General features: G+C 45.9%; 2 protein-coding genes across 6 annotated transcripts; one reads left to right on the top strand and one right to left on the bottom strand.

The window, feature by feature from the left end:
- Window positions 1–8,571: 8,571 nt before the first annotated feature.
- On the top strand, window positions 8,572–19,363 carry HYLS1 (HYLS1 centriolar and ciliogenesis associated). 2 transcript variants are annotated; one of them, XM_045860301.1, is made up of 3 exons: window positions 8,572–8,675; window positions 16,406–16,523; window positions 18,157–19,363. In XM_045860301.1, exons 2-3 carry the CDS (start codon window positions 16,510–16,512, stop codon window positions 19,085–19,087), a joined length of 945 nt encoding a protein of 314 aa, XP_045716257.1. In that variant the 5' UTR covers window positions 8,572–8,675; window positions 16,406–16,509; the 3' UTR covers window positions 19,088–19,363. The 2 variants fall into 2 exon arrangements, with proteins under 2 accessions (XP_045716257.1, XP_045716258.1); XM_045860302.1 differs by lacking the exon at window positions 8,572–8,675 and adding an exon at window positions 8,694–8,806.
- On the bottom strand, window positions 11,118–22,521 carry PUS3 (pseudouridine synthase 3). Of its 4 annotated transcripts, none has more exons than XM_045860297.1 (7): window positions 22,105–22,166; window positions 21,287–21,460; window positions 19,866–19,998; window positions 15,558–15,979; window positions 14,878–15,443; window positions 13,786–13,976; window positions 11,118–13,640 (listed from the first exon to the last, which is right to left on the bottom strand). In XM_045860297.1, exons 4-7 carry the CDS (start codon window positions 15,930–15,932, stop codon window positions 13,330–13,332), a joined length of 1,443 nt encoding a protein of 480 aa, XP_045716253.1. In that variant the 5' UTR covers window positions 15,933–15,979; window positions 19,866–19,998; window positions 21,287–21,460; window positions 22,105–22,166; the 3' UTR covers window positions 11,118–13,329. The 4 variants fall into 4 exon arrangements, with proteins under 4 accessions (XP_045716253.1, XP_045716254.1, XP_045716255.1 ...); XM_045860300.1 differs by lacking the exon at window positions 22,105–22,166 and adding an exon at window positions 22,306–22,521 and having other exon boundaries at window positions 13,511–13,640; window positions 13,721–13,976; XM_045860298.1 differs by lacking the exons at window positions 21,287–21,460; window positions 22,105–22,166 and adding an exon at window positions 21,036–21,087.
- Between the last annotated feature and the right edge of the window lie 72 nt (window positions 22,522–22,593).

Here is a 22,593-nt window from a genome sequence, read left to right as displayed (position 1 = left end):
CGAATCCCAAATTCCATGCAACACGGGTCTTTCTCCTGTGTTTGTCCTGGCAGCTTTGAACAGCATTATCCTCCAAGTGAAAGTAACAGGAATTTTGGAAAGATACCAGACTTATTAAGGAATAAATGAAATGCCCTTTATGCCCTCAAATCTGAGAAAAACAATGTGCATACTCTGCCATATCTTCACACACTATTATTTCTATACACGTATCAGATGTTCATGTTTTTTCCCTAAATCCTCAACTGAGGATATGTTTATTGATTTTAGAGAGAGAGAGAAGGAGGAGGGGGGGGTGGGGGGAGAGAGAGAGAACATTGATGTGAGAGAGAAACAGCAATCAGTCTTCCCCCATATGTGCCCCAACAGAGGATCAAACCTGCAACCTTTGTATGAGCCTGGACCGGGAGTCAAACTTGCTATCTCTTTAGTGTACAGGACGATGCTCCAACCATCTGAGCCACCTGGCCAGGGCAGATGTTCGCATTAATAAATGCTATCACAGTTGACATCACACAGGCTGGGGAAAAACTAGGTTTACTGTTGTTTGTAGGGAAAATAATACAATAATGAATAAGTAATAACGCAAGAATAAACCCAGTGTTTTGCATACTCACAACTGTAAACCTACTTTTGCTCCATGCTGTGCTTGCGATATTCTGGTTTTTCATTGTGGAATTTGCGCCCTTAGCACTGTACTTCCCCGTCCCTTCTAGAATGTGAACCCAGACTGGAGAGGAGATTCAGGGGCTGGTCACCAGGTAACCCCTTTAAAAAGGCTGGTACCTGAGCCTATCTTCCAAACTCAGCCAGAAGCCTCAGCTGGCTGCTTAGTTTTCCCCAGAATGCCACCCCCTTAGTCACCCCAGGATGTTGGTGTGAGCCACAGACAGACCTTGGACACCTGAGGCCACCTCTCCCTCCCACAGGTACAGAAGGACGTGCTGGCCACCTGCTCTGTCCACCCACCTCCTTATCTTAGCCCCCGGAACCAGATCCCAGCCATGCCCCGAGGCCCCTCCTGCACCCCAGAGTCTGCATCTCGTGCCCTCCAGCCCTGGCTCCTGCCCAGGTGGGGGTGGTAGGGCCTGCCGTCCTGCTCCCATCCTGCCCAGAGGCACAACCTGTCCCCATCCCCTGTTGCTACAGAGGGAGGGGAAGGTCATGGATTCGAGGCCAAATTAGGCTCCTTTGTAGTCAGCCCAAAGTCAGGTTTACGTTTTCCCTGAAGGAGGACTGTGAAAGGGCGTGAGATCCAGGAAAAAGTAAAATCAAAAGAAAAACAGCCCCAAAGGAAGTGGCCCGCGTTCAGAGACAGCCTCCTCACCCACTTCGGCCAGCCTCAAGCCCAGGCCCTGGCCCGCTCAGCGGGGAGGAGACCTGAGGCTGGATTGGGGGTGGCAGTGAGAAGACGGAGACGTACTTTATTACACTTATTACACGGGGCTCTGCGAGAGCCCCGTGCAGGCAGGAGAAAGGACGTGCGTGGTGGGGGGCAGGGGGCGGGGGGTGGGCAGTCAGTTTCTCCTCCTCCGCAGCCCATCGGCCTCGCTCCCACACCTGCAGGAGAAACAGGATCTGGCCCCCAAGTTGTCCTGACACTTAGACCTGCTTCCATCCCAAGCTCCCTCCAGCAGCGGGATGAGCCCCAGAACATTGCCCAGTGTGCCTGGCTCTCACCCCAGAAACCCTGGCCCACCCCCTCCTCCTCCGACCCGACCCGACTCAGCCTCCCGGGTTAGCCCCGTTCGCCCTCCTCAACTGTTCTCCAGACTTCCCAGCCCCGGGCAGCCTCGAAGGTGCCACTGGACCAAACGAGTTTTGTATAGGAGTTGGGAACAGAAGCAGCGTAGCCCCAGGCCATTACTTTGTGTGTGAGAAACAGGGCTGAGTTAAAATGTCACCACAATATAAGGCTGCAGGGAGATTCTAATCATGTCTCCCCATTATCAAGTCGGGGAAGAGCGGCAGGGAATGTGCCTTTCAGGTCGTACAGGGATTCTGAGTTACCAGTTTTCGCTGGCTCGCTCCTACCGCATGCCCGGCTTAGGAGCTTTAGCCCATCCAACATGGTCAAAGGGGACCCACCGTGGGGAGGCCGGGACTGACAACAACCGCCTTCTTCGCAAGGAGCCCCCCAAAGGTTTCTCCATGACCCCGCTCCCGAGGATTGTCCTAGACAGAGGCTCCGTCTCTCAGGGAGAGAGAGGGCTTTGCCTTGAAGCCTCGCTTCTTGCCTTTCAGTCTGTAGCTCTGGTTCGAACCTGCCGCACTTAGGAGTGATGAGTGCAAGGTGGGGGGCTCCTGCAAGTCACCCCAAAGCAGCAGTTCTCGACCAGTTCCCCTGGCCTCAGTCACAGCAAATGCTTGTCATGTGCCCTTCCTACTCCCGGCTGCTGGGACCCGGGCCCGCCACGCTGGGGAGGAGGCACTGGCGGTTACGCTGCTCCCTAGCTGTAGCTGTCACTGCTGTCGCCCACCTGAGAAAGCCCGTGAACAATGCCCGTGAAGTTTCACGTGGACCTCAGGCAGACACACTTGCTTTGCGAGGGCAGTGGGAAGGGGCAGGCTGGCACCGCCCAACATGCGCTGCAGGATGCACTGTCCCCAGCTCCCCGGCCGAGGCTGAGCTGGCTGGGTGTTTGCTGGGGCCACCCCGTCACAAAGCTGTGTGATGGGGCTGAATTAAGAACATGACACACTTCGTTTTCTAGTTTTCCACGTGCTCAGACCTCTTAGCCAGAATCGACGTCAGAAATTCCAGCCACCCGGGGCCACTCTCTGAGGTCATGTGTCCAGAGGACAGCGACCTAGGGCATGCCGCTGAAGCTCGGGCAAGGGACTTGGCGGTGGGACTCGGGAAGAACTTGGCGGTGGCGGTGGCTGTAGGAGTGTGGTGATAAGGTTAAAGGTTAACTGCCACCAGGGCTTAGATTGGGCTTGTGTGTTGGAGTGGGCAGGGACGCCGGGAACACTTTCTTCCAGGGTGGCCTGTGCAGATGGAGGGTTGGGTTCAGCACAGACTGGTTTCTCTCAGATGAAGGAGCAGCAAGTAAAGGAAGGGAGCTCTGGTTTCCCAGAAGAGGGTGAGACCTGTCGCTCTGCGAACCAGAGTAACCAAAGTCTGGAGCGATATTCAGAGGACAGCGTGCGTCCCGTAAAGCAAATCGACCGAAGTGTTTGGGGATATTCTCCTTACAGTTCTGCCTCCGTCTCCAGACCTCCTTTCTGTTCAGGATTTTCTGAGTGTCTTTCTAGGTGTCAAGCTCCTAGGCACAAGTAGCTTTTGTGGGGGGTTTTGTTTATTTGTTTGTTTGTTTATTCAGGAGAAGGCACCAACGGGCTGATTCAGAGTCATTAGAAAAGACTATTCCCAGACCAAGCCTGCATGCTGAGTCAATTCTACCGCCCCACTCCAGCCCCCACCCCAACCCCTGCCACCTTCCACCTTCGCTTTCCCAAAGGCCTGACCCTGAGTTCTCTCGTATTGTCCTATCTCGGGAAAAACAAAAATTCAACTCTTTAGCTCTTTCCACAACCAGGGACTGAAAGACACCGTCCAGGTCAGGGAATGACTGTTGACGAAGGGCATGCCTCTGGAGTGCTGTGACTACAGCGCTTGTGACCGTGCCCTTGCGCCAGCCTCCCCTCCTGGGCCTCCCTTGGTGATGCTGCTGTGACTTCCGTGTGGTCTCCCTGCCTGCAGCTTCTCCACCTCTCCCTTCCGACACAGCCTTTCCCCCCGAAACCACGGTGCTCCCAGGGGGAGGCTAACAATCGTGTCCTCTCTGCTGACCTGGCAGCCAAAGGAAGACTCATCAGGCAATGAGGCATAGGATAGACTAAGCCTAGAGAGCTATAGCAGAAGACAGGGAGCCTTTTGTCTACTAAGAATGAAGAAGGCCTGGCTGGTGTGGCTCAGTGGCTGAGTGCTGGCCTGCAAACCAAAGGGTCTGATGGTTCGATTCCCACTCAGGGCACATGCCTGGATTGCAGGCCAGATCCCCAGTAGGGGGTGCTCAAGAGGCAACCACACATTGATGTTTCTCTCCTTCTCTTTCGCCCTCCCTTCCTCTCTCTAAAAATAAATAAATAAAATCTTTCTAAAAGTAAATAAATAAAATCTTTTTAACAAAGGGTAAGAATAAAGAATGAAGCTACATATACACTATACATATATGATATCTGTAATGCAGTGAGTTATTATTTGGCAGATGCTGTGCTAACATGCATTTTCTCATTTAATTCTCACAAGGGCCCAGTAAATAAAGTCAGATTATCATCTCCATTTTAAACATGAGAAAGCAGAATCCAAGAGGGGCTACATAACTTGCCCCAGTCACAAAACTAGGGAACAGAGAAGTGAGAATTTGAGCCCAGACAGTATGACCCTAGAGCGTACACTCTTACCTGTCTAAGGCCATATCCCCCTATCTGATGAAACGTGTTGCTGAAACAATCCAAGAACGAAGTAGTTAGGGCTGAGCTAGTGATTAGTAGTGAAAAGGAAATGGGAGATGGGACCTTACAAGGAAGCAAACGACAGAACTTACTGATTATGAGCTACTGTATATGGGGGTCAGCAAGAGTGCAGAACGGCCATTTCTTAAGTGTTGGGGCCATGAGACCATTGGCCAGAATACGGGAATCACAGGGGTGAGTCCAGAGGGAAAAGATGAGTCACATTTCAGGTGTGTCGCATTTGGGAAGATGAAAAGACATAGCCACGCAGACATTCTAGTGTGCAGCTAAGGTAGATTTAAAACCTTAGGAGAGGGGAAAGGACCTGAGCTACAGATTTTGAAATGATCTCACTTAAAATGGTTGTTGGAAGCAACGAAACTACTCACCTCTCCAAGGTGAAAAAGAAAAGGACCAAGCGTTGGCAGTCAGCAACGGCTGAGCGGCGGAGGAGGAGAGGCTGGATGAGAACCAGGACAGGGTCATCTCACGCAGTCAGACAGAGGCGAGTTTGGAGAAGACAGCGGGCTGACTTCTTTGTTCACTCTGCCCTCCAGGGTCACCGCGTTCGCACCCACTACTTGAACTGTCATTCACCCATATTGCCTGCCTTGCATCTAACCTCCACTGTCACATTTCCAACGGCCTCATTTTATCTCTACCTGGATTTCTCAAGGGCATCTCAAATTCAACAGGCTCCTAAGTCTAACTCTACCTCTCAAAACATGGTCTTCTTCCAGTCTTCCCCATCCCAGAAAGTAGCACCCAGCTAGCTACACAAACCAGAAAACCTATGGACAATCGATGACCTGTCTGTCTCTTACACATCAACCCCATCCAATACACATTTAACCCCATCCAATACACATTCAAAACCCTTTAAGGGTTTTATCCCCTAAATGTCTCCACCTGTCTCTTTCTTGCTATCCCTTGCTATGTAGCATCCTAGCCTAAGCCATCACCGTCTTCCACCTGGAATACTGCGACTGCCTCCCACTTGGACTTCACATGTAACCTTGCCCTCCTCAAATCCATTCTGCTCCATGCAGCCAAAATGAAATTTTCAGTGCAAACCTGAGTATGTCATAGAACACATCCCAATTGTCACTCGAATTCTCAGTTCTCAGGATAGGGTCAAATCTTTTGCCTGGGCCTACATGACCTACATGATTTTGCCGTGGCCTAGCTCTCTGGTCTCATAGTTACCCTCTTTCTCTTTACTGGTCTTATTTCAATTTCTTGAATCTCCAAGCTTCCACTCCCACAGGCTTTCGCATATGCCTTTCCCTCTGCCTAGAAAACTCCATTCACCCCATCTCTCCCCTCCATGTCCTTTCCCCTACTTATCCTTCAGTTCTTGGTTCAGTGACAGAGTCAGTTCTCCCTATTATTAGATGTTTCCATCGGACCCTTGGCCTCTCCTTAGCACTGAACACAATCGTAAGTTTACAATAATTTCGGATTGTCTGACCAATGTCAATTTCTCTTATCAGATGGGAAGCTTCAGAAGGGCAGGGATCGTGTCTTTTTATTCATCATCAAATCACCAAGGCACAGTACCTAACGTAAGTGTTCAACAAATATTTGCTGACTACATTATCAAATACCCTTAAAAAAAAGTAAAAGAGAATAAGGACTGAGTGAAACAACTCAAGCTGACCACTAAGATCAGCGCCCTTTGAAGAGCATTTGAATATGCTGATAAAGGCCGAATCCAGAATCAGGGACTTGGGGAACTGAGCAATAGCAGTAGGGGAGAGAGACTGAACCAAAAGGCTGACAGCAGGGGGCAGCAGTGTCAAAGGAGAGCTGTTCGTTTTCCTGTTGCTTTTCCTTATGCCTGGGTCACTCCCCAGTTTGGGGAAGACTTAAAGAGGGGAAAATGGAAAATGTTAGAGATAGGACGAGTTAGCTAAGAGAGGACTAAAGTTGAAGAGCTTTGAAAATGTCAACAAAGGGGTGAGGTAAGCACAGATCCCATAAAGGAGTGATTAATTTAAGCATGACATAACCAGTGGAAAGTAATATTTTAAAGCATAGGTAAAGATGCTGATGGGTTAGTAAACCAGCTAGACATAATGAGGGCGAATGTCTGGAAGATAGCTGTGTTACAAAAAGAGAGGTAAGGCAACTAGGCTAAACTACATCACTTAGATATAATCAGAAAAACCCAAATTATGGGAAACTCCACGGGACCAGCATGGTTCTCTTCAAGGAATAAATTGCAAGGGCAAAAATGAAGGAAGAAGTTATAGAACAAAAGAAACTTAAAAGACATCTCAACCAATCACAACACATGGACTTGATTGGACCTTGATTCAAAGAAGCAAAGAAGAAAATTACAAGTAGAAAGCAGAACACTGGATGATATTAAGGAAATACATGAAATATTTTAGATATGGTCATTGTACTGTGGTTATGTTTTAAAAGGTCCTTTAAAAAGAAATTGTACTGAAACACTTATAGATTTCAGATGCCTGGTATTTGCTTCAAAGTGATACAAGAGGAAGTACATGGATAGTAATATAATATAGAAACAACAAGATTGGTCATGAGTTAATTGTTGCCACCTGGTATGAAGTTGCTGGGGCTTCGTGGGCTTCATTACATACAATTTTTTATATGCTTGAAATTTTCTTTAATGATTTTTTTAAAGAAGCAATTTGGTTTGCAAGAACAGGGTTTTCTTCCATATACTGTATTTTAGATGGCCTTGGTTAAGATTTCTTGATGTGGGTTGGGGGATTTAAGGAACCATGAGAATAATTAAATCAGTTCTAGGTAAAGTTGGAGGATGAAGAATCCACCATAAACAATGATTCAGTTGTACACAAGATACCACTTGAAATATGACAAGTTATCGATTAGAGGTTTTCAGAGATCAAGTTCTAACATGAAACCTAACAAGAAACTAATGGGGAGAGTGTTAAGGAGTATGTTCAATGATCAAAGCAATCAGTAAGAAAATTGACTGTTTACTCCAATTCCTGAGACAGACTGGCTGGAGATTCAATGCCAGAGAAAAATCATGCAGGTATAGATGACCAAACCTGATCATGGGACATTTGTTCACGAGGAAAGAAGAGACTGTGCGCACTAGTGTTAGGACATTGGAGACTTAGGGGCAGGGCCATTCACATCTTCACAACCACTTCCATCATTTTCTCCTTTCTGTTTCTTTCCTCCAACAAACCCAAAGTGCCCTAGAGGTAATGCAAAGGCCCTGAGACAAAGGAGGATTAAGAGGCAACGTGAAGTATTGAGAGGAAAACATCTTTCTCTCATTAAATCCTGGATTTAAGAAACGGTGTAAATTAGTCAACCAGCATCTGCCTATTTGTGTGAGGACCAGCTGTTCTGGGCAGCGACCAGGCTATGGAGTTTTGGGGGGACCTCCACTCTGTTTCTTTTCTAGGTCTCATCCTCAGCAATCCCAAAGCACTAGACATTTTTTCTCGGGTTCATATTTTTAAGAGTAAGACTAAGTGAAGGAGTAGATGGGAGCATTCCGCAGGAACACCGGAGGTGAGTGGTTGGTCGTTGGGCAAGGAGCTCAGTTTGAGAGTAGCGTTAGTGGGACTGGAGACACTGCACTCCATCAGATCAGAGAGCATGTGAGCCTCGGAAAGGCCTCCACGCGCCTCTGAGCCTTCATACAGAGCCCGCGTGTCAGACTCGGGTGGACTGGCCGAGGCGCAAAGGCGGGATCGGGGTCACAACTCCGACCGCACCGAGAACCATCCGACGCCACCGATCCCTCAGCCGCGCAGAGTCGGGAAGCGTGAAGACTAACGTCCTGAGGTGGGCGGGGCCGCCTTTCCAAAAGCCCAGCTACCTCGCGGTTTACAAAGGCTTGAGAGTCCCGCTACTCTGCGTCTGGTTGGCAGGGCAACAAAGCAACGGTTCCGGGTTCGCGCTTAGATGCCGCGGGGTTTGGACATTCCCAATCCAGCCACAAATCCCGAACATCTTCCTGCCTGAGAGGCGGGCCAAAAAATTTAAACCAATCAGAATGTATAAATGGAAGGCGTTTACCCTAAGAACCAATAGAAGGGCTGGAGGGCAGGACCGAGGGCGCCAGTTGGTTCTTGTTGTTTAAACCTCGGCGGCCTCTGAGCTGGGAGGACAGTACGCCTGCGCAAGCTGCGGAACGCCAACGGGCACTTGCGGGGCCACAGGACCCGGTGGCGATCGTTTCTGCTTGGGTAAACAAGGTAGGATGAGAGCGGTGGAGCCCGGCCTTGAGGGCTGCCGGCTGCTGGGGAGAGGTTGGGGCTGAGTACGACCTGCCGGGGTATCGATCCCCTGGCGCGCAGACCCAAGCCGGGACACAGGGACCGCCCAGGTACGCGGCTTCTTCTAGTGCCGGTTGAGGCGCCGCGCGGGTCCTGGGCGGCAGAGCCCCCTAAATCAGCGTGCCCGGGGCTTAGCGAGGTGGACGGGCCAGGGACCAGGTGGACGGGCGCAGCGAGAGAGCTGGTCTTCCCTGAGGCCACGAGCATCGCAGACAGGCGACACCTGGTGTGGGCCAGGTAGTGCGGACTGCGGGTCTTTCTGTAAACGGACCAAAAAGGCTTCTCACCCTCTAGTGACAACATTAGTGAACTAATGGGTGTAACCGTGCGCGAAAACTCTTTGTGGTGTTAGGATGGAGCGTGAAATTCAACCCCACCGTCCTACCATAGAATGAAAATAACCTTTCCCCCTCGGTTATAAAAATTACACAGTCTCATAGTTTTCATAAGTAAATCGAGCAGTATTAGGTATGTATAAAGAAAAATGGAACTAGAAATTCCATCAGCCCCAAAATTTCACATTTGGATTTAATGCAAACCTCTTCATTATGGATATATATTTACATGATTAGACTTAGGAAATGTGTTTCTATGTAACTATATTTTGGACATAATAAAACATTTATTTAAAAAACAGATTATGCCTTAGTAATATTTTAGGAACACATCTGTCAAATATAGATATGTATTACCACTTTTAATGCATGCATGGACTTTCTTGCTATGGCTGCACTGTGACTTACATTATCTAACCGATCCCCTAGTGTCGGATGTTTATCTTCCAGTTCCTTCATCATCATAGAATAGCATGGTAGTGGTTATTCGTATGCATAATCGTTTGCATTCTTACCCAGTTTGTCTCCTTAGAATAGTTCCTGGAAGTGGATGATGGTTTAGAAATTATGGCACAGTTTAAATTCTGATTCATAATGACAAACTGTGCTCTAGAAAAATTTATGCCCCCTGTCCATCCCACCCACCCACACACACATCCAGTGCGAGGTTGCTCTTTTCTCCACACACTGACCAGCACAGGGTACTGAACATTTTACCAATGTAGAAGGATGTGCTAATGTGTTTATTTGCATTATTAATGAGACTAAACATCTTTTCCTGTTATTCCTTTGGTAAATCATCTGTCTTTTCTTTATTCTGTGGGTGTGTGTACCTTTTTATCAGCTAAGAGGAATTTGAATTAGTGATTTGGAACCTGGTACAAATATCTCCCCATTTGTTGACTCTTTCAGTTAGGGTTCCTTTTTGGGGTATTTTTTTCTATTGTTTTGTTCTAATATTTGGATCTTTAAGCTGTATCTGACTCCCCAGAGGTGAAGAATGTGTTTTAACTCTACAGTAGCCTCCCTGTAATGGCTGGAATCTAGGCACCGACCCCACCTACCCCCTCCACCCTCCAAATCCTTTCACTTGAAACTACCTATATAGGATACCAATTGCTTAAGATTTTTGAAGGGAGGGTACTGTAGGGTGTTTCGTTAATATTGTCTATAATTATTCATGAAATAAAAGGTCTTCTAGCCTCTGTATGAAAGTTTCCTTCTAAGAGAAAGGATTATCAATCAGGTCTTTATATTAGCAAGTGCTTCTTTTTAATACAAAGAACTGACAGTTACCTACGGACCATATTAAAGTTTAGGTTTTATTATTTGTAAACACCTACCCTCATATGTTCAAAAACAGGAGTGTGCTCTAATTTAAATGTAAATAAAGGAATATGTACATGAAAATCACTGCTCTACAGATTTTTCCAGTGCTTCCAGTACTGTAGAGCAGTGATTTTCAACCCAAGCACTGTAGCACAAGAATTTTTTTCTTTTTTTTAGAGAGGGGAAGGGAGGGAGAGAAACATTTATCAGTTGCCTCTCACACACCCCCAAATGGGGACCTGGCTTGCAACCCAGGCACATGCCCTGACTGGGAATCGAACTGGTGTCCTCTTGGTTTGCAGTCTGGCGCTCAGTCCACCGAGTCACGCCAGCCAGGGCACAAGAATTTTAAACCATGCAATACCTGACTAGTCAGGGACATTGACCTCTTCTCCCTTTGTTAAATACAAAAATGACAACAGCAAACACAGCAGTAGCCACCTGGTGTGAATAAATCAAAATAATACTTATTTTTTTGTCAGGTCAGCAAAAAACATTTTTTGGTGTGCTGCAGAATTTTAATTAGTTTGTATGTGCCATGAGATGAAAAAGGTGGGCAATCGCTGCTCTATATTATAGAACACAGAAGACTCTCTTCAGCTTTCGTGTTGGGATTCCTCCTTGTTCAGTCTTACTCCATTTCTGCCCCTACCTTGTTTTCTGCTCATCTTTATCTTGCAGGAACATTGAAAAGCTGTTTTGTTTATATATATTTATTGACAAATAAAATCTCATTTACAGTTCAAAACCTATTGAAATAATTCCTTCCGCTTTACAGTGGAGAAAGTAAGATGTAAGCCCTACTTCTGACATTTGGTCCCTACCGTGCTCAGAGCCTGGGGAATTTATATAAATATTACCTCACATCAGTGAAGTAATTGGCAAAGTTAAATTTTGGGACTTCTCGCTTGCTTCTTCCATGATGGTTGTCCTGAGTTGTTTTCTGTCGTTAACTACCAAGGATGATGCCACTAAAATCTGACTCTAGATTTGACAGTGTAACCTAGGTAAACCTGAAGGAGATTAAGCCCCGATCCTCTACTCTTTGCATCTGCAGACTCCCAAGCATGACTTTTTAGTGCTTTTTGTTCCATGTATCGTTTCTTCAGAGTTGATTTTCAAAAATCAGGAATGATTTGTTACTTTTATTTTTCAGTTACAGTTGACATTCAATATTATATTTGTTCAGGTGTACAGCATGGTGGTCAGACAATGGTATAATTTACCAAGTGACCCCCTGATTATTCTGGTACCCACCTGGCACCAGTTATTCCAGTTTTATTGTCTGCATTCCCTGTACATCCATGTGACTGCTCTGTAGCTTCTTAGTCCCTCCCCTTTTCCACCCAGTCTCCCCACCCCTTTCCATTTGGCAACCCTGAGTGTGTTCTCTGCATCTGTGAGTCTGTTTCTGCTTTGTTGGTTTGTTCATTTTGTTCTTTAGATTCTACATGTAAGTGAAGTCACATGGCATTTGTCTTTCTCTGTTTGACAGTTCACTTAGCATAGTCTTCTCCAGGTCCATCCATGTTGCTGTTTCAGATGGGCTTCAAATCTGAAACCTGGAAGTTCTGAAAGCCTCCTTATTCTTGAGCCTCCCATTCATTCACCACAAGCCCTGTTGACCCTTTCCTAATCTCAAATTCCTGTACTCCTGTCTGTTCCTTTTACAACAGATCTAGTCTAGGCCATTACTTTCAGGATTACTCCAACAGCCTCCACTTGGTCCCACTAGCTTGCCCTCTTCTTTTGGTCCACAGTATACACTGCGCAATTCTGGCTTCTAATTTTTTTTTTTTCAGGGGTGCCTCAAGATAAAAACCTAAGCCTTTTTAGGAAGGCCTGCAAGGCTCTACAGACATGACCCTTGCTTACCTTTCTAGACTGCTGTTGTCACTCTCAAACCATACTACACATTTACAGTTACCTGAAAGCAATGTGGTCATCTTTACACAAATTGCATCTCTGCCTGAGCTACGTTAAAGCCCTGCTGCTCTGTCTCCACTTCAGCTGGCTCCCATCTGCTCTGCAAGCTTTAGCTTAGGTTCTGTGAGAGCTTTCCTTAAACCACTAGACCAGGGGTTGGCAAACTCCATGGCCTGTGGGCCAACCATGTTTTTTACGTGTGTAAAAGGTTGGAGAAAAAACACGCAGCAGAGACCACTTGTGGCTCACACAGCACCAGACTGCTAGGCTTTGTAGGAGATGCTGTACCTCACTGAGGTCACTGTCACCTAGTATTGTGCCTGGCACTGCACCAATTTATCAAATATTGAACTGACTGAACCCTGGGTGGTGTGGCTCAGTGGTTGAGTGCCAGCCTGTGAATCAAAGGGTCAACTCCCAGTCCAGGGCACATGCCTGGGGTGTGGGCCAGGTCCCCAGTAGGGGTGTGTGAGAGGCAACCACACATTGTTTCTCTTCTTCTCTTTCTCCCTCCCTTCCCCTCTCTGAAAAATAAATAAGTAAAATCTTTTAACTGACTAAATTTAATTTTTTTAATTTGTCCTAGAAAATAAGACACTGAGGCAGTGTTCTCTATGCAAACTCACATGGGTAGTGAACATCTTACTTGCTTTTTAAAAGGATAGCATGGCAAAGTAGACACTTGCAGGCGCGCTTTAACACACTGCACACAGGGCCCAGGTTTCGGTGTGTGTAAACAATCTCCACTTCACACTTGCTTCTTCCGTCTCTGAATCCCTTTGGACAGGAACGAGAGAATTGATCTGCTTTTCAGGCAAGAACTTCCTGAAGTGGGGCCTGTGATCTTTTCGGTTTCCCTTTTTTTTTTTTTAAGAGCTGATCATTTGAATTCTAGGACTCACTGCAGTAAATACTGTATTTCCTTCCTACGCACCTATCGTTAGCTAGTTGTTGCCTCCTAGATCCTGGTGAGTTTCCTGTGGTTAAATGATGCTTTTAATTTCCGCATCAACACAGACTCTCTTTGTTGGTTTCTCCAAAGCAGTATTTTCTTCCTCTAGTGTGTCGTTACATTCCCTTTTGGCTTTTGTTTCTGTCTCGTTGAATAAGCGCGGGTACTCGATGCGTCCCCTACGTACACAATGCTGAATCCGGGACTCCAGTCCTTGGCATTTGGGACGGTCCATTAGGGGCTTGTATGTGCGCATTTTCACCCCTTCTACAAAGGCACTGGTGTGCTTTATGACAGGGGGCTTAACACTTCTCCATTCTATCACTCCTTCCGCCTCTGTTCCTACAACAAATACATACAGCCAGTCATTACACGGGTACTTGACCACCACAGAATCCCCTCCAAACTTCGTACGCACCTACCTCCCCATGACCCTGTATAACGTGGTTCTGGTAAGTAATTCCACCGGCGGATTGCCCTGCCGTACCTGTCCCACAGGGCACTGCAACGGAGTCGAGGCCTTGCAGCATACTGTACAGCAGGTGAGTCTTCACAGCTTGATTTGCCCACTGTTGCTGCAGATGGGTGACATTGAACTCCTGAACCTCCCGGTCATAGATCCACTTGATATTTTCAAACTTACAGTCGTATAAGACCAGAGGAAATTCTACAGCCATACTAGAGAGAGAGAGAGACAAAACAGTATGAGTACACACAGCAGCCACCTAACACTTCTTGAAAAACAGGGTTAGTTGTGTTAAAAGGAGGGGGAGACTTTGTCAATATTAAGTATCTAACAGGTAAGAAAATACAACACTATCCCTAACCTTGTACAACATTATCACTAAAAAAAAACAAAACAACCAAACAAAAAACCCAGGAGTCAACTGACTGGGCTTGATCTATATCAGGGTAAATTTCAGTGGTATCAGGTCACCTAGAAGTGAGTTGACTGGGCTCCACTCAGTGGAGCCATAAAATTGGCCAATATTGGCCATAAAATTAAAAAGAGTTGACGGTGTTTTTCCAAACTTCCATGTAGTTTGAGGTAAAAACTAACTTACAGATTTCACTACTTGGGAATGAATTATTGGTCTGTCTGACCTCAGCTGCTCTCAGAAGGAAAGCCGACAAAGTTCCCTACTTTTCCTACCATTTCAGCAACTGAGAACTAGGAATAATCCCAACGTGCAGTGGCGTGATGGCTCCATAATACAGAGGGAGCAAGATTTAATATGAGTAGTTTGAATGACCACTGTTTAACTTGAGCAGAACCTAACACCTCTTAAGGTAAATTCAAGGGGGAAAAATTATAGAAACAAATGTGCTTTTACTTAAGGGCCTGGTCCAAACACCTGTTTATTACTACTGGGATGGACAGGAAACAGAAGGAAATTCATTCAAAGATACAGCTCCCTCCCATGTGTTCATGACATTCTAGAAGTTAGACTAAAAGCTTCATGAAGAAAGATTCAGTAACTTAGTTATTGAAACAACTGTGGAGAGAGAAAGATATGTTAGAATATATTTTAAAATAATTTAGGGCAATAGCTGTTTTGTTACTATTTTTCAAATTTACCTGTATTGAGGTTTCTGGGGATTTTTCTCTACGTTTAGCAGCTCATCGATAATCTCTGGCTTCTCCATTCCTTGGCCAATTAGAAAAAGGACCGCCATCATGCAGCGGACTTGATGGTAAAGGAACGCCTGGCCAGTCACTTCAAACTGACATAACTGGAAAGGTTCTTGCCATCCGTCCTCAGCCAGGCTCTGGCCCACGAGCTTCACTTCAGCAGACAGAATAGTCCTTTGAAAATTAATCACTCCGTTAGCTACATCCATTTTACACAGGTTCCTAAAGTCGTGTGTGCCAACATACTTGTGAGCCGCACAGTTCATGGTCACAATGTCTAAATCTGCTCGAGGGAAAAAGTAGCGGTACGTCCGCTCCAGACAGCTGAACCTAGCACTGAAGCTAGGTTCCACAGGGGCCCAGGCCAGCACTCGGATGTCTGGAGGCAGCACGCGATTGAGGATGTGAGTATAACGGATCTCTTTAGCAGCATCGCTGACTCCGTTTTTTACGTTAAAATCCTCTGAATCCCTGTCCTTTGGGAAGTGAGACCGAAGGTCAAGAGAAATCACCTGTGGAATCAGAGAAAGATACTGTGTTAAGATACACATCATCTGGATCCTCAGTATGGACACCTGGAATATATCGGTGTCACCTGCTTTGAGAAACAGCGCAGTGACTCTTACCTGACCGAAGGCACTAACCCCTTTGTCTGTTCGCCCGCACCGGTGATAGTTGGATGTCTGTCTGCTTTCCACTAGTCGAGTCTTGGTCAGAGCCTCAAACAGTTTCTCCTCAACTGTATTGTTTGTGTTTTCCTGGCTGGCAAAGCCCTGGTATCCCCAGCCCAGATAGGCTATCTTCAGGGCTACGTGCCTCCGCCCGTGAGCGCTGAAATCAAACGCACGCTTAGCCTTCCCGGCTCCCGAAGAGCTTTCTCTGATATTCGAATCCTTGGTGTTGGCCCGTTCTTTTCTAAGTCTTTGTACCTCCTGCTCCAGTTCTTGTACTCTTTTTAGGAGTCTGTCAGTCTGGGTTCTGTCAGTGTCGTTTTCAGCCATGACAAGACAACCCCAGGAACACGTGCATCATGTGGGGTCCACACCACCTGCGAAGAGAGTAAAAGGACTCAGTGCTGGTCCCTTTGCTTTTCCCAGGACACAAGCATTACCTTAATTGTTACAGGTTGACCATCCAGATACTAATCTTTTCCATCTGGGGTGGCCAATTCAGAAAGAAAACTAGTATCAAAAATAATCAGCTGCCATTGTTAAGGTTTAAATAGAATTTAGAAAAATCAGTTGTAGATTTCATGTTTCTGTTGTTCATTTGCTGAGATGATTAAGGACTAATGTTACTGATATTTTTCCCCTAAGACATTTCCTTTTGACTTCTCATTACATTTGTGTGATCTTTCTAATGGAGATCTGTTGATACAGAACATACACGTCTACCGTGAGTGTTGCTTTCAGGACCTCAGATGAAATCAGTGGCTTGTGTGTTCTGTCATCTAACACTCAGTTCTGTCTTGAAGGTGGTGCGATAGAAGCTGGTCTCATTGAAGACATCTGTCGATGATTGTGCTTTATATTGCAAGTAGAACCTGGAGTCAAGATTTCCCCACTTTAAGCAATTTTGATGGCAGAAAGAAGGTAACGAAACAGAATGATCCTTTTTTAAAGTCAAATTTAATGCATGTTTTGAAAAAAGTTCTCTGTACCTCTAGCAGTTAGAAAAGTTAGATGATGTAATTTAAATATCAGTGTTGAAACTCCCGGCATATTTCAGTAACCTGAGGACAACTGTACTGCATCCTTAAGGACGGTACTAGACAGCCTATGGCTGATCATTACGTTAGTAATAGAAGATCATTTCTACCTCTGCTCTGAGGCTGACTGTGTTTTCCAAGTTCAGGTAACTCATCTAGTGTTTTGCCCTTTGAGTTTCTATATCTATGAAAAATTAAAATTTCAATTAAAAGTGAAACTGTAAAAGCCCTAGAAGAATACATGAAATAACTCTCTTAACATCTTGGAGCGGTAAAGGCATTTCTAAGTTAAACACCACAGGGACACAGACACTGTAGCAAACCAAAATATGACTACCCAAAAGGAAAAGTTTCCTCCAGTAAAAAATAAAGTCAGACGAAAAAAAATTAATGATGGTAAGAGGCAAACTTCAACTTCCTTAATATATAAGTACTTCATGGATATATAAATCAGTTTTAATATAAAAATGAATAAGCAAAAGTCCCAACAACCCGATGGGTAAGTGGGAAAAGGACAAGCATTTTACACCAAGAGGAGGGGGTAAAAGCTTATAAATGTATGAAAACACGCTGAATTTTATTCAGTTTAAATGAACGCCAAATTTATATGAGAACCCTTTTTTTTTTTTAAAACCAAACAAACTGCAAAGACTGGGAATTTGATAGCACCCCGCATCGGAAGAGGAATGGAGGAAGCAGCTCCGTAACACACTATTGGCACCACTTCTTTAGGAGGCATTTGGTGACAGCCGTCAAAACTGAGCACACACGTACCTTTTGACCCACCTGTTCCCCTTCTAGAAATTTAACATACACCTATGCTTGCACAAGTATGTAAAAATTCGTAAGATACTCGCTGTAATCTTTTTTTTTTAACAGCAAATGACTATAAGCCTAAAATAAATCAATCATGGAGTATTTTAAAAATTACAGTACATCCATACATTGGAATTCTATGCAGCTTACTACCTGTGCAACCGTGGGCTAAGTCACCTCATGTCTGTATGCCTCGTCTCACTCGTCTGTGAAAGGAGATCATCAGAGTACCTGTCCCACAGTTGTGTGGACTGCAGGAACTGGTGAATGTAAAGCACACAGAATAATGCTGGATACATGAAGTGTCCCTCTCAGCACAAATGTACATTATGTACATGTGCATAATGTACATTAGGTATTATGCCCCATATCATGGAGTCTCAGGCTCTCCTTATGCCAGAACTCCCCTGTCCCGTCTTAGCAGGCCCTAAAGGTGAACTACTAGGTAGTAGAAGGTGGGAGTAAATAAGAAGAGAGTGGACATGAAACCAGGTAATAGCTTCTCCAGAACTGAGTTAATGCCCCTCCCCACAAAAAACCATTCCTGTACCAGCTACATTTTATTATGTAACTTGTAGTTATGATTGCCTTAGCCATTCTTTCTTCATGTCACTGCTACAGAATAACAGACAAGAGGGGAGTGAACAATTTGTGGGCTGGGAATTTATTATTAGAAAACTGATCAGCGTTTTCTCTTGCAGAAGGTCCTACAGTCTAGGGGAAGCCATGGAGGAACTCATGGGGCCTAGTGGACAAAAATGGGCCAATATGGATCCAGAAGAACGAATGTTAGCAGCTGCGACAGCCTTCACCCACATCTGTGCAGGGCAGGGTGAGGGTGATGCCAGGAGAGAGGCCCAGTCTACCCAGTATGATCCCTACAGCAAAGCCTCAGTAACCCCAGGAAGGCGACCCCCTCTTCCTGCGCACCTGCAGTACCCACATGCAAAAAGTAACGTCACTGCAGAAACAGCCTCGGAGGCCTCCCAAAGACTCCGGAAGCCAGTGATGAAGAGAAAGGTGCTGCGTAGGAAGCCGGATGGGGAAGTATTAGTGACAGATGAGTCAATTATCAGTGAATCAGAGACTGGTACAGAAAGTGACATGGATCTCTGGGACTTAAGACAAAGGTTGATGAACCTGCAGTTCCAGAAAGACAGGGAATCCCCTGTTGATGTTCCAGAAAAATTTAATCTACCACATGAATACCAAGGAATTTCTCAAGATCAGCTCACTTGCTATCTGCGAAGAGAAGAGATGGGCCCTCCAGCTTATGAACAAGACCTGATCGTTGCCAGCCGACCCAAGTCCTTTATTCTCCCAAGGCTGGATCAGTTAAGCCGAAACCGGGGCAAGATCGACCGGGTGGCCCGCTATTTTGAGTACAAACGAGACTGGGACTCGATACGGTTACCTGGTGAGGACCACAGGAAGGAATTACGGTGGGGCGTCCGAGAACAGATGCTTTGTCAGAGAGCCGAACCCCAACCCAAGCCTCAGCACATATACGTCCCAAACAACTATCTTGTACCCACTGAGAAGAAAAGGTCTGCCCTCCGCTGGGGTATTCGTTGTGACCTTGCAAATGGTGTCATGCCCAGGAAGCTTCCCTCTCCCCTTTCTCCTTCTTAAGGCTTTTTTAAAACCTGTGTCTCCGTTCAACATGATGGTACAACCTGGTACTCTACATCTTTCCTTTTATTTAAGTAGAAACAATGTGGGAGCCCGAGCAGAGTCATGGCAGAGGAAGAAAAATAGACCTGCTCTTTCTACCTGACAGACGAGTGAGCAAAATCAGTGAGCACTGTTTCGGTCCTGTACTCTTTTTACCTTTGGCCAAGGCGAGTTGCTGTTTTAATTAGTGTGTTTTTAAAGTTGCTGGGCGTTAAGCTTATCCATTAAAGAATGTTGCACATTTGTGGACTTGCCCTTATTTTTACTTAAATACTTCCCAAAGTAAGATGATTTCAAAGCTGGGTTATGATTTTGCTTCCAATTGTACTCCCATCATACTCTTGCCCCTAAATGATGAGAGAGCCACAGGGAAGGAGCAAAACCTGCTCTTCACACACCCACACCTATGGGGAGAGGAGAGGCAACGGCACAGCTACCAACACTGGTAAACACTGATATCCACTCTTTAACATATGCTCAACAGCCCTGTATGACAGAGTTCTAGACTGTTCTGTTTCCATATTATTTAAATATACTGCCCTCCACTTGCTACTTATAGAATTCCATGCTTTTATAATGTGCCACTAGGTTGTCTTAGAAATGATGCCCGTCACTTGAAGGCTATTCCCTTTCTGCAAGAGAACTTCAAACTGCTTACATCTGGAACCGGATGCAGCATCAGTACCAAAATGAATCCGGGCTATTTGTGTACACACCAAACACAAATTCTGCTCACCTTAAATTGGATCTCCTTGTTCTCGATGATTCTACTCCAGTGAGGAACATCTACAAGCTGCGGCTTGTCAGTTTTAACGTCCGAAGACAGAAGAGTGATAGCAGAGATAGTTTGCTCTTTCAAAGAAAAATGGCTGTGTGACATAAAAAGGAATAACCTTGACTTCTCTGCTAAAATAGATTTTCTCCATAACATTTAAGCTACATCATTCACTTATCCAGTTCCACTGCTAGGCATTTATCACTGAAATAAGAAAATCAGTGGTTCAAAGATATATGCATGTGTAGGATGTATTAACAGCAAATAAGCTAAAACGGCAAGTTATACTATAGGCGATTAAATAGAACATTAGTCATTGGAAATCATGGGAAGCTAATGGAAAGATGCCAATTAATGAACAAATAGGTTGCAGACAATGCAGTATGACCTCAGTCCTACATCCACACACACAAAGCACAAGGAGAGATCAAAACCTAACACCGGGTAGTGGGATTAAAGGTCATTTTTACTTTATACTTTTTAAGAAGTTAAAAGCCACATGACATTTTGCATGCAAATTACAGCCCATGCTCCAGTGACTTACTTTCTATGTATTTCAAAGACCAGAATGACCAAATCGGAAAGTTTCCAAAGTGATTATCTAGTTCAACCCTTATTTAACCAAAGAACTAGTCTGGTGCGGGCTCGTAAGCTCTGTAGCAAAAGGAGGACTTGAGCCCGACTCCCGAGTCAGTACAGTGCTTCCTCCAGCAGACCATTCCCGTCTCAGGGAGGGGTGCCGTCGGTCCCCGGCAGACGTCTAACTCCCGGAAGGGGGCCGCGGAATTACCACAAAGGGGGCAGGTGTGGGTGCCTGCGCCAAGCATTGCCCGAAACACGAAAACAGCGTCGCTAGTTTCAACACATTTTTAGAAGTTCAAACGGTTTCAGTCTCGAAAATATTAATAACTAGTGGAGTAGTAGAAAGGGCATTCCCATGATACATTTTATTTTAAGCCAATGAGGGGAGGAGCGCTAATACCCACGGAATCAGAGACCGAGAACCTGTGATCATTAATATTGGAAAGCAATCCCCAAACGACAATTGTCGCCACGCCTTTCTCCCACCCCACAACCTACTGGGATAGCGACCTTTAACAGTATTATGTTTTATGGGCAAACAATTCTCACAGAGGCAGCAGAGGATTCACAGTCCAAGGGCCCTCTCAGAACCCTCATGCTGCGAGTTTCCGCCAGGCGCTCCAAGAAACACAAACACAGTTTCTTAAACGAGAGCCCACTCCCATATACTGGCACTTTTCTGAGAAGGTCAAGGTATGAAAAGGAGACTCGCAAGAGAGAAAAGTCCAACTATTCGTCCATTTGCCCATTCCTCTTTGTAAAATCCAGAAAACCACCCACTCCTAAAAGCCCACACTTACCTTCCGGTGTCTGCGAGGAGGCTTTTCGCGAGACAGGAAACTGTCAGTTTGCGTCTCCCGGGCACTCTCGGGGGCTCATGGGAGTTGTAGTCCCGCTTTGTGGGAAATGTAGTTCCAAGAGCGTGGCATTCAGCCTAGCGTTTTCTGGTCTGGCCACTGTTTCTCCACCTAAGCCTGGCGCAGTGCAAGAATAAACAGATACGTTCCAGTGCGCTAAAATAATAAGTAACTTTTCAAAGGTCTGCCACCCTTGTACGAAAACTAAGAATAAAGAACCTGGTTCAATTTTATGCCTATGTAAATTCGTAGAAAGTTACCATTGGGAGTCAAAGAAATTTTTTAGTTCTAGAACCCATATTTAGTACTAGTAATTTTTAGTACTAGAACCAACTCAAGCTGAAAGGGGTTGTTACTGTAACCTCAAAACAAACGATTGAGGTACCTATTAGTGACTAACGGTTGGAAGTGTGGCTTCAGTACCACGGAGAGAGCATGACTAGTGGGTGGGGTTTTTTGTTTTGGTTTGGTTTTTTTGGTAGGTTTCTCTAGAGACTGATCCAAATTTTGAGCTTCCAGTTAGAAAAACTGGGCGGGGGTGGGGGGGGGGAGCGGAATCTGGTTCTTTTGTCCAAGTTCAGCAGTCAGTAATAGAAGGAATCCAGCCCAATTATGCAGCTCAGATAGGAGGTGGAGGCTGGACCTCAGGAGCAGTCTTCTGAGGACTGCTTTAGCAAGGGGCACACATCAGAACCAGAATTAAAATAAGCCAGCCTGTGGAGGCATCTCAGGCATTTAAGAACAGGGACGGAAGTTAGTACCTGAACGACTTGGCTTCCTCTCCACATCTTTCGAGTTCGAATTCATTTGCCAGACAAAACGTATCCATTCTGACCCTCCACTTCCCTAGCAATTCGCAGCCTTTCTGACTTCTCATCACGCAGAAGTGGAAATTTGTGGAGAAACTTGAGCTGAGAGCTTGAAGCGGGGAGGGGATCCAACCTGAACACTTAGAGAATTACCTGCCGAGTGAGTGGTGGGGTAAGGGAGGTAGGTACGAAGATCGTGACTGCTCAGAGACCTAAGCTGTTCCCGTCTTATCAGAGGCGAGCTGCAGGCAGATGTCCACTGCGACAGCGCCCCTCCCCGGCTTCCAACACCTGGCGCCGTGTGGGGCTGGTCAAAGAGCAGACGGCTGATGGACAGGTTCTCCTGGAGCCCCTCCTCCTCACCCGGACTTCCTGTGTTCCCCAAAGACCCTTCTCCTCCCGGGACACTGTCCCCCTCCTCCCCGAGCCCTCTCTTCCCCC

Source organism: Phyllostomus hastatus, unplaced genomic scaffold (genome assembly GCF_019186645.2).
Source record: "Phyllostomus hastatus isolate PE091 unplaced genomic scaffold, TTU_PhHast_1.1 phas_scaffold_193, whole genome shotgun sequence".
NCBI classification, from domain to species: domain Eukaryota; kingdom Metazoa; phylum Chordata; class Mammalia; order Chiroptera; family Phyllostomidae; genus Phyllostomus; species Phyllostomus hastatus.
The sequence above is the reverse complement of the archived record's forward strand: the minus strand, read 5'-3'. Positions and strand labels throughout refer to the sequence as shown.